We start from the raw sequence: 21,713 nt of genomic DNA on the forward strand, positions 1-21,713 counted from the left end.
AATAAGTGGCTTTATAAAATGGTACTGCCTTGTTAACCAATGCCTTCCAGGACTCCAAGGTTGGGGCTTAGGAACTCTTCCAGGAGAGAATAATCCTCTTTTTTGGCATAAAACAACAATAAAGTAAGAAGAGTTCTAATAGCCCTGGTAGTAGCTAGGGGCTCCACCAAATGCAGTAGGCATACCTCAACTGTCATGGGAATCGAAATAGAGGTGACCGACCTTATGCAGCCTGCTACATCTTGCCAGTTTGCCTTGACCTGTAGGCATTCCCAAAAGATATGCATAAAATTCGCTAGCGGCGTGGAGCACCTCCAGCAAGATGAATGCTGGTTCCCAAACATCCTAGCAAGTCTGGCTGGGGTCAGATAAATCCTATGCAGGAATTTAAAGTGAATTAGTCTGTCCCTAGTGGAGACCAAAGTCTGAATTGCAATTCCCCATACATCATCCCAGTCATCTCTATCCAACCCCGAGGTCACAGCCTCCCACGCTTGTCTGCAGGGTTCTAACAGTTTTGTTGTTTCCTGAAAGAGATCTCTGTATATGCTGGAAACTGGTTTAGACAACGAGTCACTGTGGGTCAGCAGTTCTAGATCACTGGGCTCAAGGTCAAGAGGTTCTCCTCCAAATTGGGATTGAAAGGCATGCCTTAATTGAATGTACCGGAAAAAATGCGAGTTTGGTAGTTCATAACACGATTTCAACACGTCGAAGGACATTAGGGTGCCATTCACTACAATGTGATTTAGTGTCTTAATTCCGTATTTTGTCCACACTATGGGATCCGGGTAGTCGAAGAAGTGCGGCAGACTAGGATTCCTCCACAAGGGGAGATTTGGAGAAAATTTATTAGGACTAGAAGGCCGGAGCCCCTGAGTCATGGACCATGCCCTAATTACAGAGCGCATGGAGGGCGTCAGAGAGTAGGGAGCCCGTAAACCCCTATATACCAAGTGGGATAGTGCTTCATATGAACCCACACATGCCGCCTCCAACGACACAGCAGCGTCATCCGAAGGCGTGGTCAACCAACGGTGTGCCACCGTTAATTGGCCGGCTAAAAAATATTTTTGGAAATTTGGTACCGCTAGGCCTCCCTCCCCCCACAGCTGCTGCAAAATGGTCAGTTTAATGCGGGGGACTCCTCCCTGCCACAGAAAGGAAGAGATCATACTGTCTATTGACTTGAAAACTGTTTTTGGTATCCACACCGGAGAATTTCTAAGGGTATACAGGAGTAATGGTAATATTTTCATTTTGAGCAGATTTATCTTCCCAATAAGTGACAATGGAAGATTTTTCCAGGAATGTAATTTTTTAGAGATGATGTCTAGTAATGGGGACACATTAAGACTAATGAATTCCGTCACTGAATTCGTAATTTGAAGACCTAGGTATTTAATTTGTGTTACCCATTGCAAGGGATTACCTGGTTCTGCCTGTCTATTCGCCCGGTGAAAACGTAGCGGAAGTATCTTAGATTTATTCCAATTGACCCGGAGTCCAGAAACCCCGGTAAATCGCTCCAGTAGCGCCAGTGCAACCTGTAGAGAAGGTCCAGTATCTCTAATGAAAAGGACTAGGTCGTCTGCGTAAAGGGCTGTAGTCTCGGTAAGAGTACCCACCCCAATACCCTGAATTTGTGAGGAGGAGCGCAGTGCAATCGCCAGAGGTTCCATGACCAACGCAAATAAGCCCGGTGACAATGGACACCCTTGCCTGGTGCCTCTGGATACTGGAAAATTGTCAGACACCTCTCCATTAAGGCGCAGTGCTGCCACCGGCTGCTCATAGAGCATCGATATCCATTTGAGGAATATAGGACCAAATCCCATGCGTTGAAGTACCTGGGTCATATATCCCCAATCTATGGAGTCAAATGCCTTTTCCAGATCGAAAAACACCAGAGCCCCTCCAGAAGATATCTCCTCATCTATTTGCGTGTGGGTGTATACTCTGCGGATGTTAATGTCAGTTGCTTTGTTGGGCATAAACCCTGTTTGATCTGGTGATATCAAGTGCTCTAGAATCTTCATCAATCTATTGGCAATCATTTTGGTCAAAATTTTGAGGTTCATGTTTAACAGTGCTATGGGCCTGTAGGAGGAGCATTGAAGAAGGTCTTTATCAGGCTTGGGCAGTAACACCACATGAGCCTCATACATCGAGAGTGGCAGTTTCCCTGTTTCAAAGCATTCTCCATAAAGTTGCAAGAGTCTGGGAGACAGCAGCTCCATATAAGTTTTGTACCATTCTGCTGGTATCCCATCCGGACCCGGAGCTTTACCATTGGGGAAGGAGGCAATGGCCGAAGCCAATTCCTTAGGAGTAAAAGGAGCTTCCAACTCCCCGCCACCTCCCCCGGCAGCTTCGGGATCCGAAGGGAGCCCAACAGATCCATTAGCACTTGGTCATCATATTTGGGTATAGCAGTATATAACTCTGAGTAGTACGACACAAAAGCCTGCATAATACCCTCTCCATCTCTCACTAGATTACCTCCAGCTGAATAAATGCACGGGATAGCTGTGTGTGTTTGGGTGTCTGCCGCCAAGTAGGCCAACAGCTTCCCATTCTTATCCCCTTTTTCAAATAGCTCCTCAGCCCTTCTCTTAAATGTACATTGTGTATGAGTTTGAAAATGGACCAACAAGGCCCTTCTGGCCATCTGTAACTCCGCCAGGGTGGAGGAAGAGGGCGCATTAGCATGGAGCTTCGCACAGCGTAGTTCACGGGCCTGAAGCATCTCCGACTCTGAATTTTTCTCCACCCTAGCGGCTTTAATGGCAGATATATATACCCCACGGATGGATGCCTTGAACGCATCACAAACCGTGAGCCCATCTGCTGAACCTTCATTGTTGTCCCAGTATTCCTGTATGTGTGGGGAGACCAATGCCTCAACCGATGGCTCACTCACCCATCCCGGATGTAGCCTCCAACTCCTACGACTATTGCCTGTTGATCGGCTCAAAATTACCTGTAAGGGGGTATGATCTGAAAGCCCCCCCGCCAGGTAAACGGCTTCCACAATCTGTGGCAGCAGTGCTGAATTAGCAAAAGCCAGATCAAGACGGGATGAGGAGGTACTGACGTGGGAAAGGTAAGAATAACTGCGCTCACCAGGATGTTTCCACCTCCACACCTCCTCCAACGCCGCCGTGTCTTCCCAGTGACCCAGTTCTAGATTCCGCACCCGAGTCGGGTTAGAGGTGTCCAGCCCATAGTCTAGGATGTTATTAAAATCGCCCGCCACTAGCACTTTTAATGGGCCAAAGGTGGCAATCTTCTCTAAAACCAGGTACAGAACCTCGTTTTTGAAGGGGGGTGGAACATATACATTCGCTATTGCCAATAACTGAGATTCAATGGCAAGGACCACAATTGCATATCTCCCATAGGGATCTGTTATTACATGTTCTATAACACATGGTAAGTTTTTATGTATTAAAATAGCCACTCCCCTGGCATAAGAGGAGTGCGTAGAATGTATGGCTCTCTGTACCCAGTTCCTGTTCAGGGATAAAATTTTGTTACCCTCTAGGTGGGCTTCCTGCAGGAGGATAATATGGGGATTCAAGGATTTGAGGTACTGGAGGACCAATGAACGTTTAAATTTGGAATTTAATCCGCGGACATTCCACAAGATTATTTTGAGGTCACTCATAGAGTGGAGCTAGGTATTGGATAAGGACAGGAGTTGTCCCATAAACTGGGGAGGTCAATGGGGAGGGACCCGGCACAGAGAGCAGTAAAGCACCACAGCACTACAGATGGACAGCATTTATCTTAATGGGCAATTTACCTCCTCATGTGGTCGCACCAGTGAGACGGGCCACCGAGGGAAGCATAGAAAACAGTCATCTTTTCTCAACAAAAAACATAAAAGAGAAAAAAATAAAAACGGACTTGCAAAAATTAATAAAAAAAGTGAAGTCACAGAAAAAAACATTTTAAGAACCCAACTCCCTGTTTGCTCCAGGCGAACAGAACCAAAAAAAGAGCAAAACCGCCGGAGAAACTTTATTCCCATCAACTTAGTGAGCAAAAGGTGGAATGTTCCAAGAGTCTATCCACTCAAAAAAGGGGGTTCGGGAAGACTTGTAGGTAGTGCAAACATTTAGAACAGTACCTGAAGCTCCTGCAGTGCACGGATGGCAAGTTCCAGAGATTGTCTCCCATTGCAGACCGCTAGGGGGACAAAAAGAAACACTGTTTTGGGACAACAGGATTCCAGAAAGGTGCCGCATCAGCGGGAATCACCACTCTCAGCATTAATACCACATTAAGGTAAGTATCTTCTGGACCCGATCTACATGTTTCCGTGAGACAGATTCCGCCACCAGGTCCCAGCATTAGGCAATGGCATCCAGCCACTCAGCCACCTCCGCAGGGGACTCGAAGACCTTTGCAGCTCCACGATGAAGTACTTTTAGACGGCTAGGATACAGCATGTTATAAATCAGACCCTTCTCCCTCAGGCGTCTGCGGATATCTGTAAAGGAGTGTCTTTTCTTTTGCAGTTCTGGCGAAAAATCAGGATACAAATGGATGACAGCATTTTCATGTTTCAATTCAGGGTGCTTGCGGGCTTCCGCCAGGATCATATCTCTATCCCTGAAATTCAGCAGGCGCACAAGAAATGCACGCGGCCACACTCCCGTCGGTCTCCGGCCCGCGGGCACCCTATGAGCCCGCTCCACGACATAGACAGGAGACAGATGCTGCAGTCCCAGGAGCTTTTTGAAAAAGGCCTCCGCAAACTCCACAGGGTTGGCGCCCTCTTCACCCTCAGGGAGCCCTACCACCCGGACATTATTGCGCCTGAGGCGGTTTTCTGCATCTTCTGAACGGGCCATTAGAGTTTTAACCTGCTGCTGCAGCTCCACCACCGATTGTGCCGTGGAGGCTGCCACGTCCTCCACTGTAGAAATGCGCTGCTCAGTTTCTGTTAAACGGCCCCTAATTTTGTCCATATCCTGCCTTATCAGCCCACATTCGATCGTCAGGGTATCTATTTTCCCCTCCACGGATGACTTACTATCTGCGATGGCCGCCAGTATCATTGCGGTGGACCCCTCACCCAGCCGCTCCGACGCTTCCTCCATGACCGTCGGGGGCCCCTCTTGACCCGAGGCCCTAAGTGCCGCCATCAAGGTGTCTGTTTGTACCGCTACAGAGGCCGGGGAGGATGGTGCTATAGGCAAGGCGGCTGTAGCACGTGTGTTTGGTGGCGAGATCCGGGAGATGGAGGTAGCTGCCTTCTTTGCCGATTGCCGTTTCCCGGTCATCGGAAGGACCGGGGGGGCCCCCCAGACCGGAGGAAGGTATTTGCTGAGCAGAGCTGCTGAATATGCACCAGGATGGAGATGGATCACAGTCACAGAGGTGCCAAGGGGACAGGAGAGCCACAGGTGATCACTGGTGTACCAAGATGGCCGCCTCTTACCAGGCCGGATCCTCAATCTCCCCCCCTGGCCGTTCAGTTAGAATGACACACTGGGTCCAGAAAGCAGCAGCTGGCCAGCTGTGAGGTCCTGATGGCTGTGGGCAGAGAAACCTGGGCTCAAGGTTGTCTGAGGATCCCTGAGAATCCGCCGAGGCCTGCACAGGGTGAAGCAAGATGGCCGCCGAGAATTAGGCCAGAGCCCCAGCCCTTCCCACAGGCAGCCACAGGGCGAGTGGGCACCGCAATGACAGCCCGGATGATGCGGCCGGCAGCAGCTATATGTAACCGAGCTTAAGATGTGCAGGGGGGGCCAGAAGCACTTGTTTGGGCTGTCCCTGGGTGCACCAAGATGGCCACCGCCCCGGAATGCAGACCGGAGCCGCGATCCGTCCCTCAGGCAGCCGCAAAATGAGGAGGAAACGCCGCCGGAGGTGGCCCCGAGCGGTCGGATGGCTACAACAGGGGGCGATCGGGCCCAGGACAGTTCAGGGAGGCCAGGAGATCTTGCTGAGGCCGCCGCCGGGTGAGGCAAGATGGCCGCAGCTCCGGGAACTAGGCCGGAGCCGCGGTCCGTCCTCCAGGCAGCTGCAGGTATGAGAAGCGCTGTGCTGGTGAGTCCAAGCAGCGTTCCCACAAGCTGGGAGGCTATGAGGGGTGCAAGGCAGGTCCGCTGGAGTCCAAAAACCAGGATAATGGATCAGGATGGCAGGAACTAATCACCCACGCTTCTGTTCAGCCCAACATCCGGCCACGCCCCCGATCAGCGATTTTTATCGGGACTTTGACATAATGGCGGACAGATTGGATACTTTTGACACATTTTTGGGACCATTGACAATTATACAGTGATCAGTGCTATAAAAATGCACTGATTACTGTGTAAATGTCACTGGCAGAGAAGGGGTTAACACTAGGGGGGCGATCAAGGGGTTAACTGTGTTCCCTACGTGTGTTCTAACTGTAGGGGGATGGGAGTGACTGGAGGAAATGACAGATCATTGTCCCTAGCTAGTAGGAACTCATAATCTGTCTCTCCTCTCCTCACAGAACCGGAATTTGTGTGTTTACACACACACGTCCCTGTTCTGGCACTCGTGCCCGTGATCGCTCATGGCCGCGCGTCATCGCGACCGCCGGCCAATTGCATCAGTACCCCCGGAGTGCAGTGGCGTGCGGGTGCCTGCTATCCCGCTTAAAGAGACTGACGTACAGCTACTATGGTTCGTGGCATCGTGCTGACCTGCCCCAGTATAATGACGGCGGCTGGTCGGCAAGTGGTTAATGAGGTAGAATTGGTGAAAATATGCTAGAGAAAAAAATACAGCCAGCTGATTTAGGCCTGGTTTACATCTATGCAGGTTGCAGTTGATGCATATTCCAGGTGCATTTCGCATTTTTCAATACACATTTTTGATCCATTGAAGACTATGGAACCAGAAACACAACCTGCTGGTCCCTGGCCCTTTCCATAAAATGCACAGATGTGAATTGGACCCATAGGAAACCATGTTAAATGGACTGTAGTGTGTTTCTGCAAAACTGAAAATGCACTAAATAATGCATAGGTGTGAACCAGGCCTTAGAAACCACAGATAACAAACAGCAGAAGGTCAATTTAAAAAAAACAAGCCTAGGCCTAAATTCACTGGAGACAAAAAACACAGGCTGGGGTTTCACTACAAAAATCATGATACTGCAGGTGATACAGTCCTGTAAAATTGGCCAGTAGTCAACTTTTATTTTATCTCTTGAAATATAGGGTGTGTTGAATGCAAGTGATAAAATGGTTGGTGGTTTAAGTGGTTTGCACTATTTTTTTCCCTTTCAAATAGTGCAGCATACTGAGAACAAATGTAGTGTAGTGTGATGTAGTGTATATACACACACTGTTTAATTGTTTAATTTACATTGTCCTTTCTATTTCTGTATATGGATGATGGCACTGTAATTATTTTAATTAAAAAAAAAGTACCTTTTTCCTAATTGATATACAGCCCTCATATGATCCAGCTCTCTCCTAGCCTGTCTGCAGGTTAACATAAGCAGGAGGAGCTTGTAGTCATCTACTGCTGGTCACATGTTCAAAATAAAAAAAACAGCCTTTGGAATACAGAGTAACAATAAATAATTTGTATCAATAAACAGTTTTAAATTGGCATACAAGTATATATTTGAAATCAAATCCTGAAATCAAACCTGTGTTACGTCCCTCCAGCCTGTGTCTTAAAATAATCTACATGTACTATCCTGCCCCCACTGAGTTTAGCTACAGAAGCATGCAGGAGGGAGGGGGTGGGCTATTATTTACCACTGTGTATACACCCACATGTGTGACTCTATAGTCACACGGGCTGCTCAGCTGTGATAGGGCGGAAATTCTCAGCCTGGAAACTCGCTGAACATTGAGCATGTGCAGAGTTGCCACCACAGCTGCAAAATCCCTAGCTGCATTGGGTACAGGAGGGGAGATATAGAACAGCAGGATCAACCAGTTTTTTTGCAAAATACAGAAAACTAATTTTATAGTGAATAAGTATGAACATCATGTAATACACCATTTATTGATATTTTTTATGACGTGGGTTTATTGACACTTTAAATAAAATCATCAACATACACTAAGAACCAATATATCCCCAAAATAAATGAAAACCTCAAAATACCACCCCCCTGAAACAAAAGCCCATTTTTTTTTAAAGGGAAGCCATGCAGCAAAAATATATATAAAATAAAATTAAGACAAAAAAGTAGCTCATATTAAAAAATTATATATAGTGATTATTGGTAAGAGAGCTAGCAATCAGAATTAAAGTACAGTTTCCTAAATTACCCTAATCTCTTCCTATGCTGTTTGTCAGATTTCACTACAACTTTCAATTCACTGACACCATGGCTGCTCTTTGCCCCTCACCCCTTTTTATAGTAAGGGGGCTGGCTTATCCCAAAAAATCGTTATTACTTCTTCTGCAGGGCATAGTTTAAAGGCCCAGCAGTGCGCAGCACAAAGCAAGGTCCATAAAGAAATGGATGAGCGAGTTTGGAGTGGAGGAACTTGACTGACTTACACAGTCCTGACCTCAACCCAATAGAACACTTTTGGGATGAACTAGAGTGGAGAATGCGAGCTAGGCCTTCTCCTCCAACATCAGTGCCTGAGCTCACAAATGCGCTTCTGGAAGAATGGTCAAGTAAGTAAAGTAATACAGTGTACCTTTAAAGGGAGAGAAGCTGTTTTTGGGCTCACTCTTAAAGCATCCACAAGCGCGTGTGTGGTCAAGATTTTTTGTATAGCAAAAATTTCCCATACATGCACAATCACATTATCTCTTCATTAGACTGCTATTAGTATTAAGATAGTTGGTGATCCAACTAGAGATACAAGCTGTACCTAACTTTTTTCCACAGGCAGTGTGGTCAGCCCTGCATGTAAGGTCTCCGGACGTACTATAAGGCAACATTCCAAAGAGACCTTCATCAGCACAGGGCCCTCTGCTCATCATTCTAACACCAGTGTTAAATAGAAGTGTAGATCTGTGGCTGCCTGCACATCAAAATTACATAAGAAGTATCAGTGAAAATTGCTTATGTGTGCCAGACAGTTGCAATGATTAAAGGAGTAGTCCAGGCAAAACTTAACTAACTATCTAACCCTGTAAAGCAAAACTCGCTGTACTTACCTATTCTGCACCCCATCTGGGCAGGTCTCAAGGGGTGGATGCTGTGTGCAGGAGAAGACCTGCAACAGCTGTGAAATGAATAGGAAGGGACGTCACCCATAGACTTACTATGGGGCTTCCGTTGTCGGATGCCTCTCCTGCACCCCCTTACACAGTGAAGCCGCAGATGACAGTTGATGCTGGGACCGGACTGGATCGACTGCAGGATAGGTAAGTACAGTGATTTTTGCTTTACAGGGTTAGATAGATTAGGTTTAGAATGTGGCACAGAGCAGGTTTAGCGCTAATTAGGTTTTGCCTGGACTTCTCCTTTAAAGGATCCCTTTAAGAAAAGCAGACATGGCATTTGCACTGGCATCTAAGGTAACATGCTACATATAAAAAATAGTCACTGAGGGCTTACATCTACTTAAAGAGCATACAGGATAGCATCAACATTGTTTAAAACGTTTTTTTGAAAATGAACGTGAACACATACTAGGAGGATCAGATCATGGAAACAGATTGGGTAACTGGCTATGCTATCAGATTAAAAAAGAATATACTCACCATTACAGAAGAACTAATAATCACAATTCTAGCTTGAGACAGTTATACTACCATGCTTATGTGGAAAAACTACTGAACTTTGAATGACACATATCTTCATTTTATTACACATGCCAGGACTAGATCCAATAGTAGTCAGTGTTTCTCCCTGGGGCCCCTTTAGTAAAGTCCTTTAGTAAAGTCAGCTACAAAAATGTTTCGTTTTCATATTTTTAATTTCATTTTATTTAATAATTATTTAAGGCACGTTCTTGAAATGTATTATGTGCAGGAATCTATAGGCCTGGGGAAATAGCTGAAGAGATTAACATTTTTTTATTTAAGTTTAATAAATCACTTATGGATAGTTAGGCTTGATTTACCCATTTCAATTTAAAATGCATCAAGCAAAAACAAAAATCAATGGAAATGCATCAAAGCATACTGTAATTCAATGCATGCATTAAGGTATGTGTAAATGTACGTTGACATGCATTTCTATGAAAAATGCATTAAGAGGAAGAATGCAAAGGTGTGAATCTAGACTCTATCATCTTTTTACTGTTCACGGATTTAAAAAAAAGCAGATGGATTCAATTTTCTAACCAGCCGAGACAATCTAGCAAAAAAAAAAAAAAATATATATATATATATAATATATATATATAAATCAACATCTCTAAAATACGCCCCTTTCTAACCAATGACACAACAAAGCTCTTAATTCACTCGCTGGTCATCTCTCGCCTCGACTACTGCAACTCCCATCTCATTGGTTTACCTCTACATAGTCTATCACCTCTTCAATCCATCATGAATGCTGCTGCCAGACTCATCCACCTTACCAATCACTCTGTCTCTGCTACCCCCTTTCTGTCAATCCCTCCACTGGCTTCCGGTCGGCCAAAGAATTACATTCAAAATACTAACAACTACGTACAAAGCCATCCACAATTTAGCCCCCAGCTACATCGCTAGCCTAGTCTCTAAATACCAACCTACTCGTTCTCTTCGTTCCTCTCAAGACCTTCTGCTCTCTAGCTCCCTCATCACCTCCTCCCATGCTCGTCTCCTTTTCCAAAGCCTCTCCAATCCTACGGAATGCCTTACTCCAATCTGTCCGCTTATCTCCTACTCTATTAGCTTTTAGACATCCCTGAAAACCCTTCTCTTCAGAGAAGCCTACCCTACCCACACCTAACAACTTTTTTTTTTGTTTTCTCCATCAGCTCACCCCCACAGTTATTACCTTTTGTTCCCACTTGACCCTTCCTTCTAGATTGTAAGCTCTAACAAGCAGAGCCCTCTGATTCCTCCTGTATTGATTTGTATTGTAAGTGTACTGTCTGCCCTCATGTTGTAAAGCGCTGCATAAACTGTTGGCGCTATGTAAATCCTGTTTAATAATAATAATAATATATACTGTATATTGGCAATGTTGCACACATAATAGTTGGTTACTTAGAACATGTGTACCCAGAGCTGTCTTCCCATCGTTCTTTTCATATATTATTGTGCAGTCCTTGTGAAGCTGCTTATTCTTATGCCGTGCTGTGCTGTGCCATGCTCCCCTCCTTATGTGCCCACACTCACCAGATATTGGTGGATATTGCGCCTGTTATGAGAGCAATTGCTCATCAGGTAATATTCTCAGTGGATGATCTGCTTGTTCTTGTAGTTCTCCAACAGGCGGGGATAGATCCTTCTTTATATCATAGGGAATATAACCAGAAGATATCCATAGTGTAATACTGTTTATTGGTTAAAAACTCGCTTTCACGGCCAATTAAAAACTGAAAAAAATCTCTAGTGGGTGAAAAAGGGAAAAAAAGGTGGGTGGATACTTCTGGTGACGTCATATCTACTGATTGGACCGCAAACCGTGGCTCTTTGAATTCTAGGACAGCATTAGTATATGCTCAGATACAAGAGGAGATTTTTCTAAGTTCTTAATTGGCTGTGAAAGCGAGTTTTAATCCAAAAAAAAGTATTACACTATGGATATCTTGCGCAATATGCACCAATATCTGGTGAGTGTGGGCACATAAGCAGGGGAGCACGGCATGGCATGGCACAGCACGGCATAAGAATAAGCATCTGCACAAGGACTGCACAATAATATATGAAAAGAACATTTTTTGATTTTTTTGTTTTTTTAATTTATTATCCTTTTATATAGTTTTGGCACTTAAAATTTATTTGCATTTATATTTATGATTTTTTGAAAAAATATTGTCGATGGGAAGACAGTGCTGGGTACACATGTTATACATTGATTTAAAGCACCTACACCTTATACCGCAGCAGCAGCAGCAGCCAATTAGTGCACACTCACACACTAACCCAATATTTAAAAATGTGATCATATGCCCATGTATGTGCAACCATGTCTAATATGGACAGAAAAGAATGTCAAAAATAACATGACACCAAAACAAAAATTGACCAATAGTAATGGTTTAATCAACAATTAGCTAAAATAAAAACATATGATATAATGTGTCCAAAAAACCTAGAACAACAGTATCACCCGAGAACTTTAAAAAATAAAAAGTGATTGTATTGTCCATCCATAAAGTGTAAAATCTTCGGTGTTGTGTGGAGAACTTGTGCACAGTCCACCACCATTAAGTAGAGGGTTACTGCTTACCGGAAGCCTGTGATCCCCCAGTACAGAGGATCAGGGGAAGCCTGTAATAAGGGATGCCGTCCAGGGCATATCAGATGCGTCCAATAACCTCGATTCGTTAGTGGTGATACTGTGGTCTCCAGAGACACCCAATGGAACTCATTACACCTCAAATCTCCTCATAACATTCCCAGCTCATAGGTGGATATGCATGGCATGTAAAGATATAAGTGCTCCAATAGTGTAAAACCTTCAAAATTTATTGAGATAATAAAACACAGTATCGCACTTACATTTGTAAAGCAGAAAAAAACGCCTATATGCCTGGTGCGCCGGCCGGTAAACACTCAGACAAACCCGTCCTTCTGGAATCATCAACAACGTCACGAGGTGGCGCAAGCGTGTCGCTCCGCCCAGGGCGTAAACAAAGGCTTTTTTCAACAACAGTGACAAAGTGGAAAATGTGGAAATGAGACTAGATCTGTAACTGCTGGCTGAATATATAAATGCATAATATTTGAATGCATTTCTTCATATCAGCTGAATTAAAAGTTGACAAGTATTAAAACATTGGTGCCTTAGACCTCACCTTAATAGCCAGAGCCAGAAAATACAAACAAATCCACTATACAGACTTTTTAATTAGTCTTTCAAATTCATCCATTTGTCAATATAATAGGATAACAGTTTTTGTTTGTCAAATCTAAAAAAACATGTAAAAAAAGATTTTACTTTATTAAAGGGTATGTAAACCATATAAATGCACATCCCTTATTAAAAAAAAAAAAAACTTTTGGTCTATTAAATACTTAATTGAAGGGGTTTTGTTGTATAGTTTGATAAGTGCAGAAGGATACCTGTTAATCCTGCTAGAGATCCAGTGCTGTACTCAACAGTGATATTGCAAACAGTGTTTTCAGGACGTGTGCTAGAACTACAGAACCCCTCACGCCATGTTAAGGAGAAGAAACAAGAGGGTGTTCTGAAGCACTGTTCTAGGTTAACAATGCTGCTCCTCTATACATAGAGTACAGTGAGTGAGCATTGTCACCAGAGGACCAGAAATGTTTTATTGGGCAGTACAGGTGCGAATAAAGGAGAAAAAAGACTAAAAAAGGAAACTAAAGCAGCCACAACATCTAAAGACTAGTAAGCTGCACTATATTAAAAACATTTTCTTGAGTGAAGATACATGTTGAATTCAAAAAGATTTTTTTCTGTGTCCAATTTTGTGACACGGTCAGGCAGCAATTTGCTGAGAACTACTATGCTTTTTGCAATAAATATTGTACTTCTTTGCAGTGATATTAAAAAAAAACTACCATTACTAGTAAAATGATTGACAAAATATCAGCTTAATAGATCAGTGTATTATTAACTGTGGACTGTACTACTGGAATGTGCATTTCACTGTACCCCTTTAATGCCATATGTTTATCAGCAGTTTATTTGCCACTATATCAACTCATGACTGAGCATTTATTATTGATTCCAACTCATGACTACACATTTATCACTGATGACAATCAATAGTCTTAATACTAAATGGAACTCTGGTTGTATTTTTAGGATTTTTACCCAGCCAGGACCTTGTGGGATCTTCACTGATGCAGGATCAATCCAGTATGACTTTCACCCCAGGATCTCTGGACAGTGATTGTTCTCCCATAAACCAATCAGATGATGGAATACAGGATCAGACTGGTTCACTGGCCTCTTGTTTGACAATGGTAAAAAGTGAATTTCAAAGTTTTGTGAATATTAAAGATAGCTGAACTATTCAAGTTTGTTGACTATGTTGGAATTCACATGCAATTTAGTTAATGATAATATTGCCTACAATAACGGTACACCCCTGCATTCAACTGTATTATCCTATAACCATATCCTCATTCTGTATACAGTGGGGAAAATAATTATTTGATCCCCTGCAGATTTTGTAAGTTTGCCCATTTACAAAGAAATGAAGGGTCTATAATTTTTATCATAGGTGTATTTTAAATGATAGAGACAGAATATCAACCAAAAATCCAGAAAAAAATCATAAAACAAATGCTATAAATTGAGTTGCAGTTCCGTGAGTAAAATAAGTATTTGATCCCCAAGTGAAACATGACTTAGTACTTGGTGGAAAAACCCTTGTTGGCAAGCACAGAGGTAAGACAATTCTTGTCGTTGTGACTAGGTTTGCATACATCTTAGGAGGGATTTTGGTCCACTCTTCTTTACGGATCTTTTCTAAATCCTTAAGGTTTCTTGGCTGTCTCTTGGTAATTCGAAGTATCAGCTTCCTCCATACATTTTCTATAGGATTAAGGTCTGGAGATTGACTAGGCCACTCCATGTCCTTAATGTGCTTCTTCTTGAGCCACTCCTTTGTTGCCTTGGCGATATGTTTTGGGTCATTGTCATGCTGGAAGTCCCATCCATGATCCATCTTCAGTGTTCTAGCTGAGGGAAGAAGATTCTCATCAAAGATTTTACAATATATGGCCCTGTTCATTGGTCCCTCAATGTGGCAAAGTCGGGCTGTACCTTTAGCAGAGAAACAGCCCCAAAGCATAATGTTTCCACCGTCTTCTCTGAACACAACATTTTCTCCCAATTCTTCTCTGAATCATTTAGATGTTCATTGGCATGACTGTACAAGTGCCTTCTTGAGGAGGGGGACTCGCCGTGTTTAGAGGAAGAAAAATACTGACTATGACCCTAAGCCCCGGTTCACACAGGGGCGGCACGACTTGCGACCTGCAAACGACTTCCGCGGCGACTTGCAAAACGACTTCTGTATAGAAGTCTATGCAAGTCGCCCCAAGTCGCCCCCAAAGTAGTACAGGAACCTTTTTCTAAGTCGGAGCGACTTGCGTCGCTCCTATTAGAACGGTTCCATTGTACAGAACGGGAGGCGACTTGTCAGGCGGCTAGGTCGCCTGACAAGTCGCCCCTGTGTGAACCGGCTCTTAGAACAGCATTCCTACAGTCAAGCAAGAAGGTGGAAACATTATGCTTTGGGGCTGTTTCTCTGCTAAAGGTACAGGATGACTTTGCCACATTGAGGGGCCATAGGATGGAACTATATTTTGTAAAATCTTGGATAAGAAACTTTCTTCTCTCAGCCAGAACACTGAAGATGAACCATGGATGGGTCTTCCTTCATGATTTCTGTTGCAATCATTTTTATTACATTTTTTCAAGTAAAAAACTAAACATAACAGCAAAACAATCTTGCAAATAGTACTGCAAATGCAGTGTAATAGGTACACATATGAACCATAATGTTGGAGCTGGATTGTTCCATGAACCCAATCGAGTTCAGAAAAGTAGAGTAGAGTATCTAAAAAGATAAAGGGATTGATGAAAGTGAGTCTATTAGCACAGTAGAAAATAGTCCAATCCCCTGAGGAGGAACATCATTTCATTAATAACCATAAAAAGATAGCGTGCTGTATATATTAATTGGGCAATGGGCTTACACCGGCCCATTTATGCAATGGACCTGTATGGGAGGACTTTATTACAGATCCGACTACAAGGATAATTAGGGCCCAAAGTGCCTGGAGAACCAATAATACACATCGTCAAAATTGTCTTCAAAGTAAAACAATAAATAAAAAGGCTTCAAAATATTAAAGAACATAACCTGCATTGTACAGTACCAGAACATACTCCCAACAAATACCTCAATCATCTATCAAGGTAAATAACCCCTTAACTAAGTCAAGTATATCATGCACCCCGATTTTAAGAGGGAAGTTTAAGGAAATGTTTTTTTTTCACAGCCCCCTTTACATTACACAGCCCCCCTCCCTCTGCACAGTACCCAGCCCCCCACCTCTGCACAATACACAGCCCTCACCTTTGCACAGCCCCCACCTCTGCACAATACACACCCCTCACCTCTGCACAATATACAGCCCCCCTGCACTTCCAAGAGATCTCCAGTCTCCTGGGACAGCACACTCTACAGTGTACACTCTAAAAATCATTGCCAGCCCCTTATACACTGCTCCTCCTTTGTCAGTGTCATTGTAAAACGAAGCTTCTAAATACCTCAATAGTTCCATTTTTTTTACTGACTCGGTCACGTGACTGCTCTCCTCTGACGTTTCCTAGATGGTCATGTGATCACTCTCCTCCTCCAATCTAAAGCTACACTCTGAGGAGGAGGAGAAGCTGTAGGAGGAGAGCAGCCAGAAAAAAACTGAGCTATTGAGGTATTTAAAAGCTTTGTTTTACTATTACAATGACACAGGAGAAATAGTGTAGGACAAGGGGCTGGCAAGTGATTTTTTCTCAACTTTAGGTTGAATATATACAGTATGCAGCATATACAGTAGTCTGCTCATCAAAAAAAGGGAATGCATAATTGTTACTGAAGTTACTGAAAGGTTCTAGGACATATGGAGCCTTAGGCACCTCTTGACTGTAAATTGACCTACAAATCCAGGAATATTGTTTTTTGTTTCATTTTGCAGGTGTAGTTGGGATTCATCACATATATACTACATATGTGTGTGTGTATACTATATATATATATTTTTTTTTTTTTTGTGCCCTTTTAATGACCCCCCCCAAAGATATAATGACAGAACTGTCACATACAAAAATCATACTTGATACAAGATAAGGCAACTCAGATTAGAATTTAAGGAATGCAGCACTGCTTTGGGCTTCAAAGTAGAAAGACTAACTAAGCAATTTTGGAGTAGGAGTGTCATGAGTTCGAACACTACAATATCTGCAACATATTTTCGGAAATGGCATCTCTGCAGCTTATATCTATATGCACAGGTATTTGTATACAAAGATTTGACTATAAAACTTGTATAATAGGCTACTCCTTGTAACCAGGGCCGGTGCTACCAGTAGGCAAACTAAGCAGCCGCCTAGGGCGCACTGCTGCCTGGGGGTGTTCGGCCTCAGGTTTCCCTCCAAGTCTGCATGCTCTGCAGGCTGCAGCATGTAACTAACTCAGTCTTACCGGTAGTGTAATTAGAGGTGCAGCACAGCACTTGAGCCAGCGCTAGTGGAAGCATATATCGGCGCCTTCTGTCACATGGGCAAATGGGGTGGAGTCAGGAGTGGAGCCAATGGGGGTGGCAACATGAGGTTTTGCCTAGGGTGTCAAAAATCCTTGCACCAGCGCTGCTTGTAACAAGAATATAAATATCAGTGAAAGGTCAGATGAACCACCATCTGACTGGTGGCCCTAAACAGGAATACACTGGGTGAACTAGTTTACTACTTTGGGGAATGGAGGAAGGAAGAGGGTGAAGCATGTAAACATTCCCAGCGCATGCTCAACTTGGTATAAAAAAATACTTATCAACAAGGTTTTCTAATGTTCCAAAAGATTTTTACATCAAAGAATGGTTGCCTGGGGCTCTTGGACACTGCCCCATAGAAAAAAGTTCATCGTTCAAAAATGGCTGGATCAAAAAATTACCATCCAATGTCTGTAGAATTCTTTAGACTTTATGTGCAAAATTTTACTACACCCAATCATCCTTACCATGGTGTCCTAATGCCACATCACAAATCTGATCTTTCATTTTTCTATTGATGTAACATTGCAAGATTTCCAGGGCATCACTTTGGCTTCTACAGCGAAAGACAACAGTACAATACCAAGGAGACAAAAGGATGGGTGGGAGGCTTCTGAACAGGCTCCCCAGTTTAAATTTCACTTTTAGTCTCTAGTGCCGCGTACACGCGAGCGGAATTCTCGTCAGATTGAACTTCGAAGGACATACGGAGTTCCGATGAAACCGACTTGCCTACACGCGATCACACAAAAGTCCGATTGTTTCGAACGTAATGACGTACGACCGGACTAGAAAAGGAAGTTCAATAGCCAGTAGCCAATAGCTGCCCTTGCATCGTTTTTGGTCCGTCGGACTAGCATACAGATGAACGGTTTGTTCGATAGGAATTGAGTCCATCGGAAAGATTTGAAACTTGTTCTATTTCTAAGGTCCAACAGATTTTTCAACAGAAAAGGTCCGATGAAGCCCACACACGATCTAATTGTCTGACAGATTCGTTCCGTCGGACCTTTGATGCAGAAAAGTCCAGTCGTGTGTACGCGGCATCACACAAACGTGTACTGTTTATTAGGCACACTCTAAATGAGCCCTCCCATACAAGAGGGTGTGATAGTGACACAGCAAAGGTTATAATAGTGACAGTGCAAAGGTTTTCACTGTTGTGTATTGATCCAGCAGATAAAGCGCTGCCCACAGCACACCAAAATTCTAGCAATGAGCTTTTTATTAGTTGCATAAAAGTTACATAAATACAGCAAGTTTTTTCAGAGCCACTAATGGCCTCCTTCATGGTTGCTTAATGAAGGAGTCTGTTGATGGCTGATTTATGTCGATATTTTTGTACATTGTTGCATGAAAAAAAACCTCATAAAACATTCCTATGTCAATCTAATTACTTTTTGACTCATATATTATTGCAAAATATGACATTAGGAGGCCAGAATCCATGTAAAACAGCTCTGAAGGTATGAAGAATCTATTACTAATTTCTGCATATATTGAAAGGACATTAGGGTTTAGCGGTCATGTGCATAAGCACGGAATAATAAATACACCTGATGTAAATTAAAACAGATTTGACATTGGCAGCAATAATCAGGCTGCCATAAGCTACAACTGACCAGTACAGACAGCCTTGGAACATACTCATCCGGAGAAAACACTCATACCTGAGTTGAACATTTTAGATAAAGCAATAAAAATGTTTTTACAGACCTTGGCGTTTTCAAATACCTTCATATCCTTACGAACTCAAGTTAACCTAATTGGGAAATATAGCTCTTCCCATGTAGAAGATACAGGGAGATGATTTGAATAGAAAGCTCAAGGTTAGGCTGTTTTTTCTTGCATGAAAATGTTTTATTCAATAAAAAGTAGGGGAAGGGGTACAGCATTGGTTGTACAAAACGGCACCACGATACATCACTAAACAACCCACACCTATGTGTTGTCATATATAGATTAATGACTGATAATTACTATATATGACAATATGTAAAATCGTAACTCAAGACATATATACCAACATTTTGTATTGTCAATTTGTATTGTCCCATGGTTCCAAGAGAGCGTCATAATTTGGAATGTTCTCAAAAAATCCCAAAGAGTATGAGCTCTGGAGATCCTGACCATGCTCTTAAACTCTTTCCCAAAAAAATCAGCACGGTGTCATCAAATATCTCAAATTATCAACCAATACAAAAGAAATTAAAAAATAAAATTACAATTGTCTGTGTGATACAACCAGTGTGATGATTAAAAAGTGCTCAGTGATGTAAACAGTCCAAAATTGATTGACAACATTTTATGACATCACAACTGTGCTCTTCCTCTTCACGAACTATTTGCACACCGCGATCACCGGAAGCTGTTGACCAATTTATTTAAAGAGGAAGTCAAATGCGTTTTAATTTGCAAACTGGCAACTTTCCATAAGTGGCTAATAAACTCCAATTGATTTCTGATCCATCTCCAGGTTCATCTTGTACACATGGATAAATATTTGGCCAATGCACCTTTAAGTTTTTCTGCACCTTTAAGAAGCTCGATGGTATGCCAAACGTTACATATTTTAAGAGATGAAGAAGCCTCCCATAGCGTAATATTGTTAATTTAATGGAAAAAAGCAAGTAGAAATGGACTTGCATTAAAATAAAGTACACAGGCATAAATTACAGGTTAGGAACACTGGTTTGTGCTCTATCTGCAGTTCAACAAGCGGAAGTGATGTGTCTCGGAAGCCCCACCCTACGCATTTCATCAGCAGTGTCTGATGTCATCAGGAGCCCAGAGAGGTGTGCAAATAGTTAATGTAAAGGAAGAGCAAAGTTGTGGTGTCACGGAATATTGTCATACAATTGAGGACTTTTTATTAATTAAACCGGTTGTATCAAATGAACAATTATAATTTTATTTTATTTTTTATTTAGTTTTAGTTGATAATTTGATGTATTTGAAGACACAGTACTGATTTTTTGGGGAAATGGTTTCAGAGAGGCTCATACCCTTTGGGATTTTTTGATTACATATATCTGGACTTTGTTAAAGTCTGATGACAAGCAGCTTTTTTCACCTATTTCATAATTAATTTGTTTGAGCATTTGCTTACATTGTTTGTGCTGGTGTAGGTACACTGTATAATTCAGAATGTTCGCAGTATTGTAAAAATAATTATTGCAAATGGCGAGACTTGAGGATAAATCCAGTACTTTGTAATGGAAGACACACATTATTCCGATTACAGAGTCACCATAGATATCCAGGAAAGTAAAAGTGTCCAAACAAAGAGATATATAGGAAAGGAAAAGACAGAGAAGGAGATATAGTTAGATAGTTACATAGTTGGTGAGGTTGAAAAAAGACACAAGTCCATCAACTCCAACCTATGTGTGTGCTTTATGTCAGTATTACATTGTATATCCCTGCATGTTATGGTCACTCAGGTGCCTAATAGTTTTTTTTAATTATCTATGCTCCCTGCTGGAACCGCTGCTTGTGGAAGAGAATTCCACATTCTTACTGCTCTTACAGTAAAGAACCCTCTACGCAGCTTATGGTTAAACCGTTTCTCTTCTAATTTTAGTGAATGGTTGTGTGTCTTTTTAATTTCCCTTTCGCGGAAAAGTTTTCTCCCTATTGTGGGGTCACCAGTACGGTATTTGTACATTGAAATCATATCCCCTATCAAGAGTCTCATCTCCAGAGAGAATAAGTTCAATGCTCGTAATTTTTCCGCATAACTAAATTCCTCCAGTCACTTTATTAGCTTTGTTGCCCCTCTCTGGATTCTTTCCAGTTCCAGCACATCCTTCCTGAGGACTGGCGCCCAGAACTAGACAGCATACTCCAGGTGCGGCCAGACCAGAGTCTTGTAGAGTGGGAGAATTATCGTTTTATCTCTGGAGTTAATCCCCTTTCTAATGCATGCCAATATTATGTTAGCTTTGCTTGCAGCAGCTTGGCATTGCATGCCATTGCTGAGCCTGTCATCTACTAGGACCCCCAGGTCCTTTTCCATCCTAGATTCCCCCAGAGGTTCTCCCCCTAATGAGTAGATTGCATTTATATTTTTGCCACCTATATGCATTATTTAAAATTTTTCTACATTAAACCTAATTTGCCATGTATTAGCCCACCCCATTAATTTGTGCAGATCTTCTTGCAAGGTTTCCACATCCTGCAGAGAAATTATTTCCACACCGGACCGGAGTACTCCCCATTTATCACTACCCTCTGAACTCGCCCCTGTAGCCAGATTTTAATCCATGTACTCACCCTATGGTCCATGCTGACAGACCTTAATTTGTACAGTAAACGTTTATGGGGAACTGTATCAAATGCCTTTGCAAAATCCAGATACACCACGTCTCCAGGCCTTCCTT

General features: G+C 42.6%; 1 protein-coding gene across 3 annotated transcripts in view; it reads left to right on the top strand.

Moving 5' to 3' along the window:
- Positions 1 to 21,713, top strand: part of FOXN1 (forkhead box N1) — a 134,077-nt gene that overhangs the window by 60,627 nt on the left and 51,737 nt on the right. For all 3 annotated transcript variants that reach the window (XM_073616763.1, XM_073616764.1, XM_073616765.1), the window contains exon 3: positions 13,856 to 14,016. In XM_073616763.1, coding sequence (XP_073472864.1) covers positions 13,856 to 14,016 — 161 coding nt within the window. The remainder of the gene's footprint in view (positions 1 to 13,855; positions 14,017 to 21,713) is intronic.

The sequence above is a fragment of the Aquarana catesbeiana genome, linkage group LG02 (genome assembly GCF_042186555.1).
Source record: "Aquarana catesbeiana isolate 2022-GZ linkage group LG02, ASM4218655v1, whole genome shotgun sequence".
Lineage (NCBI taxonomy): Eukaryota > Metazoa > Chordata > Amphibia > Anura > Ranidae > Aquarana > Aquarana catesbeiana.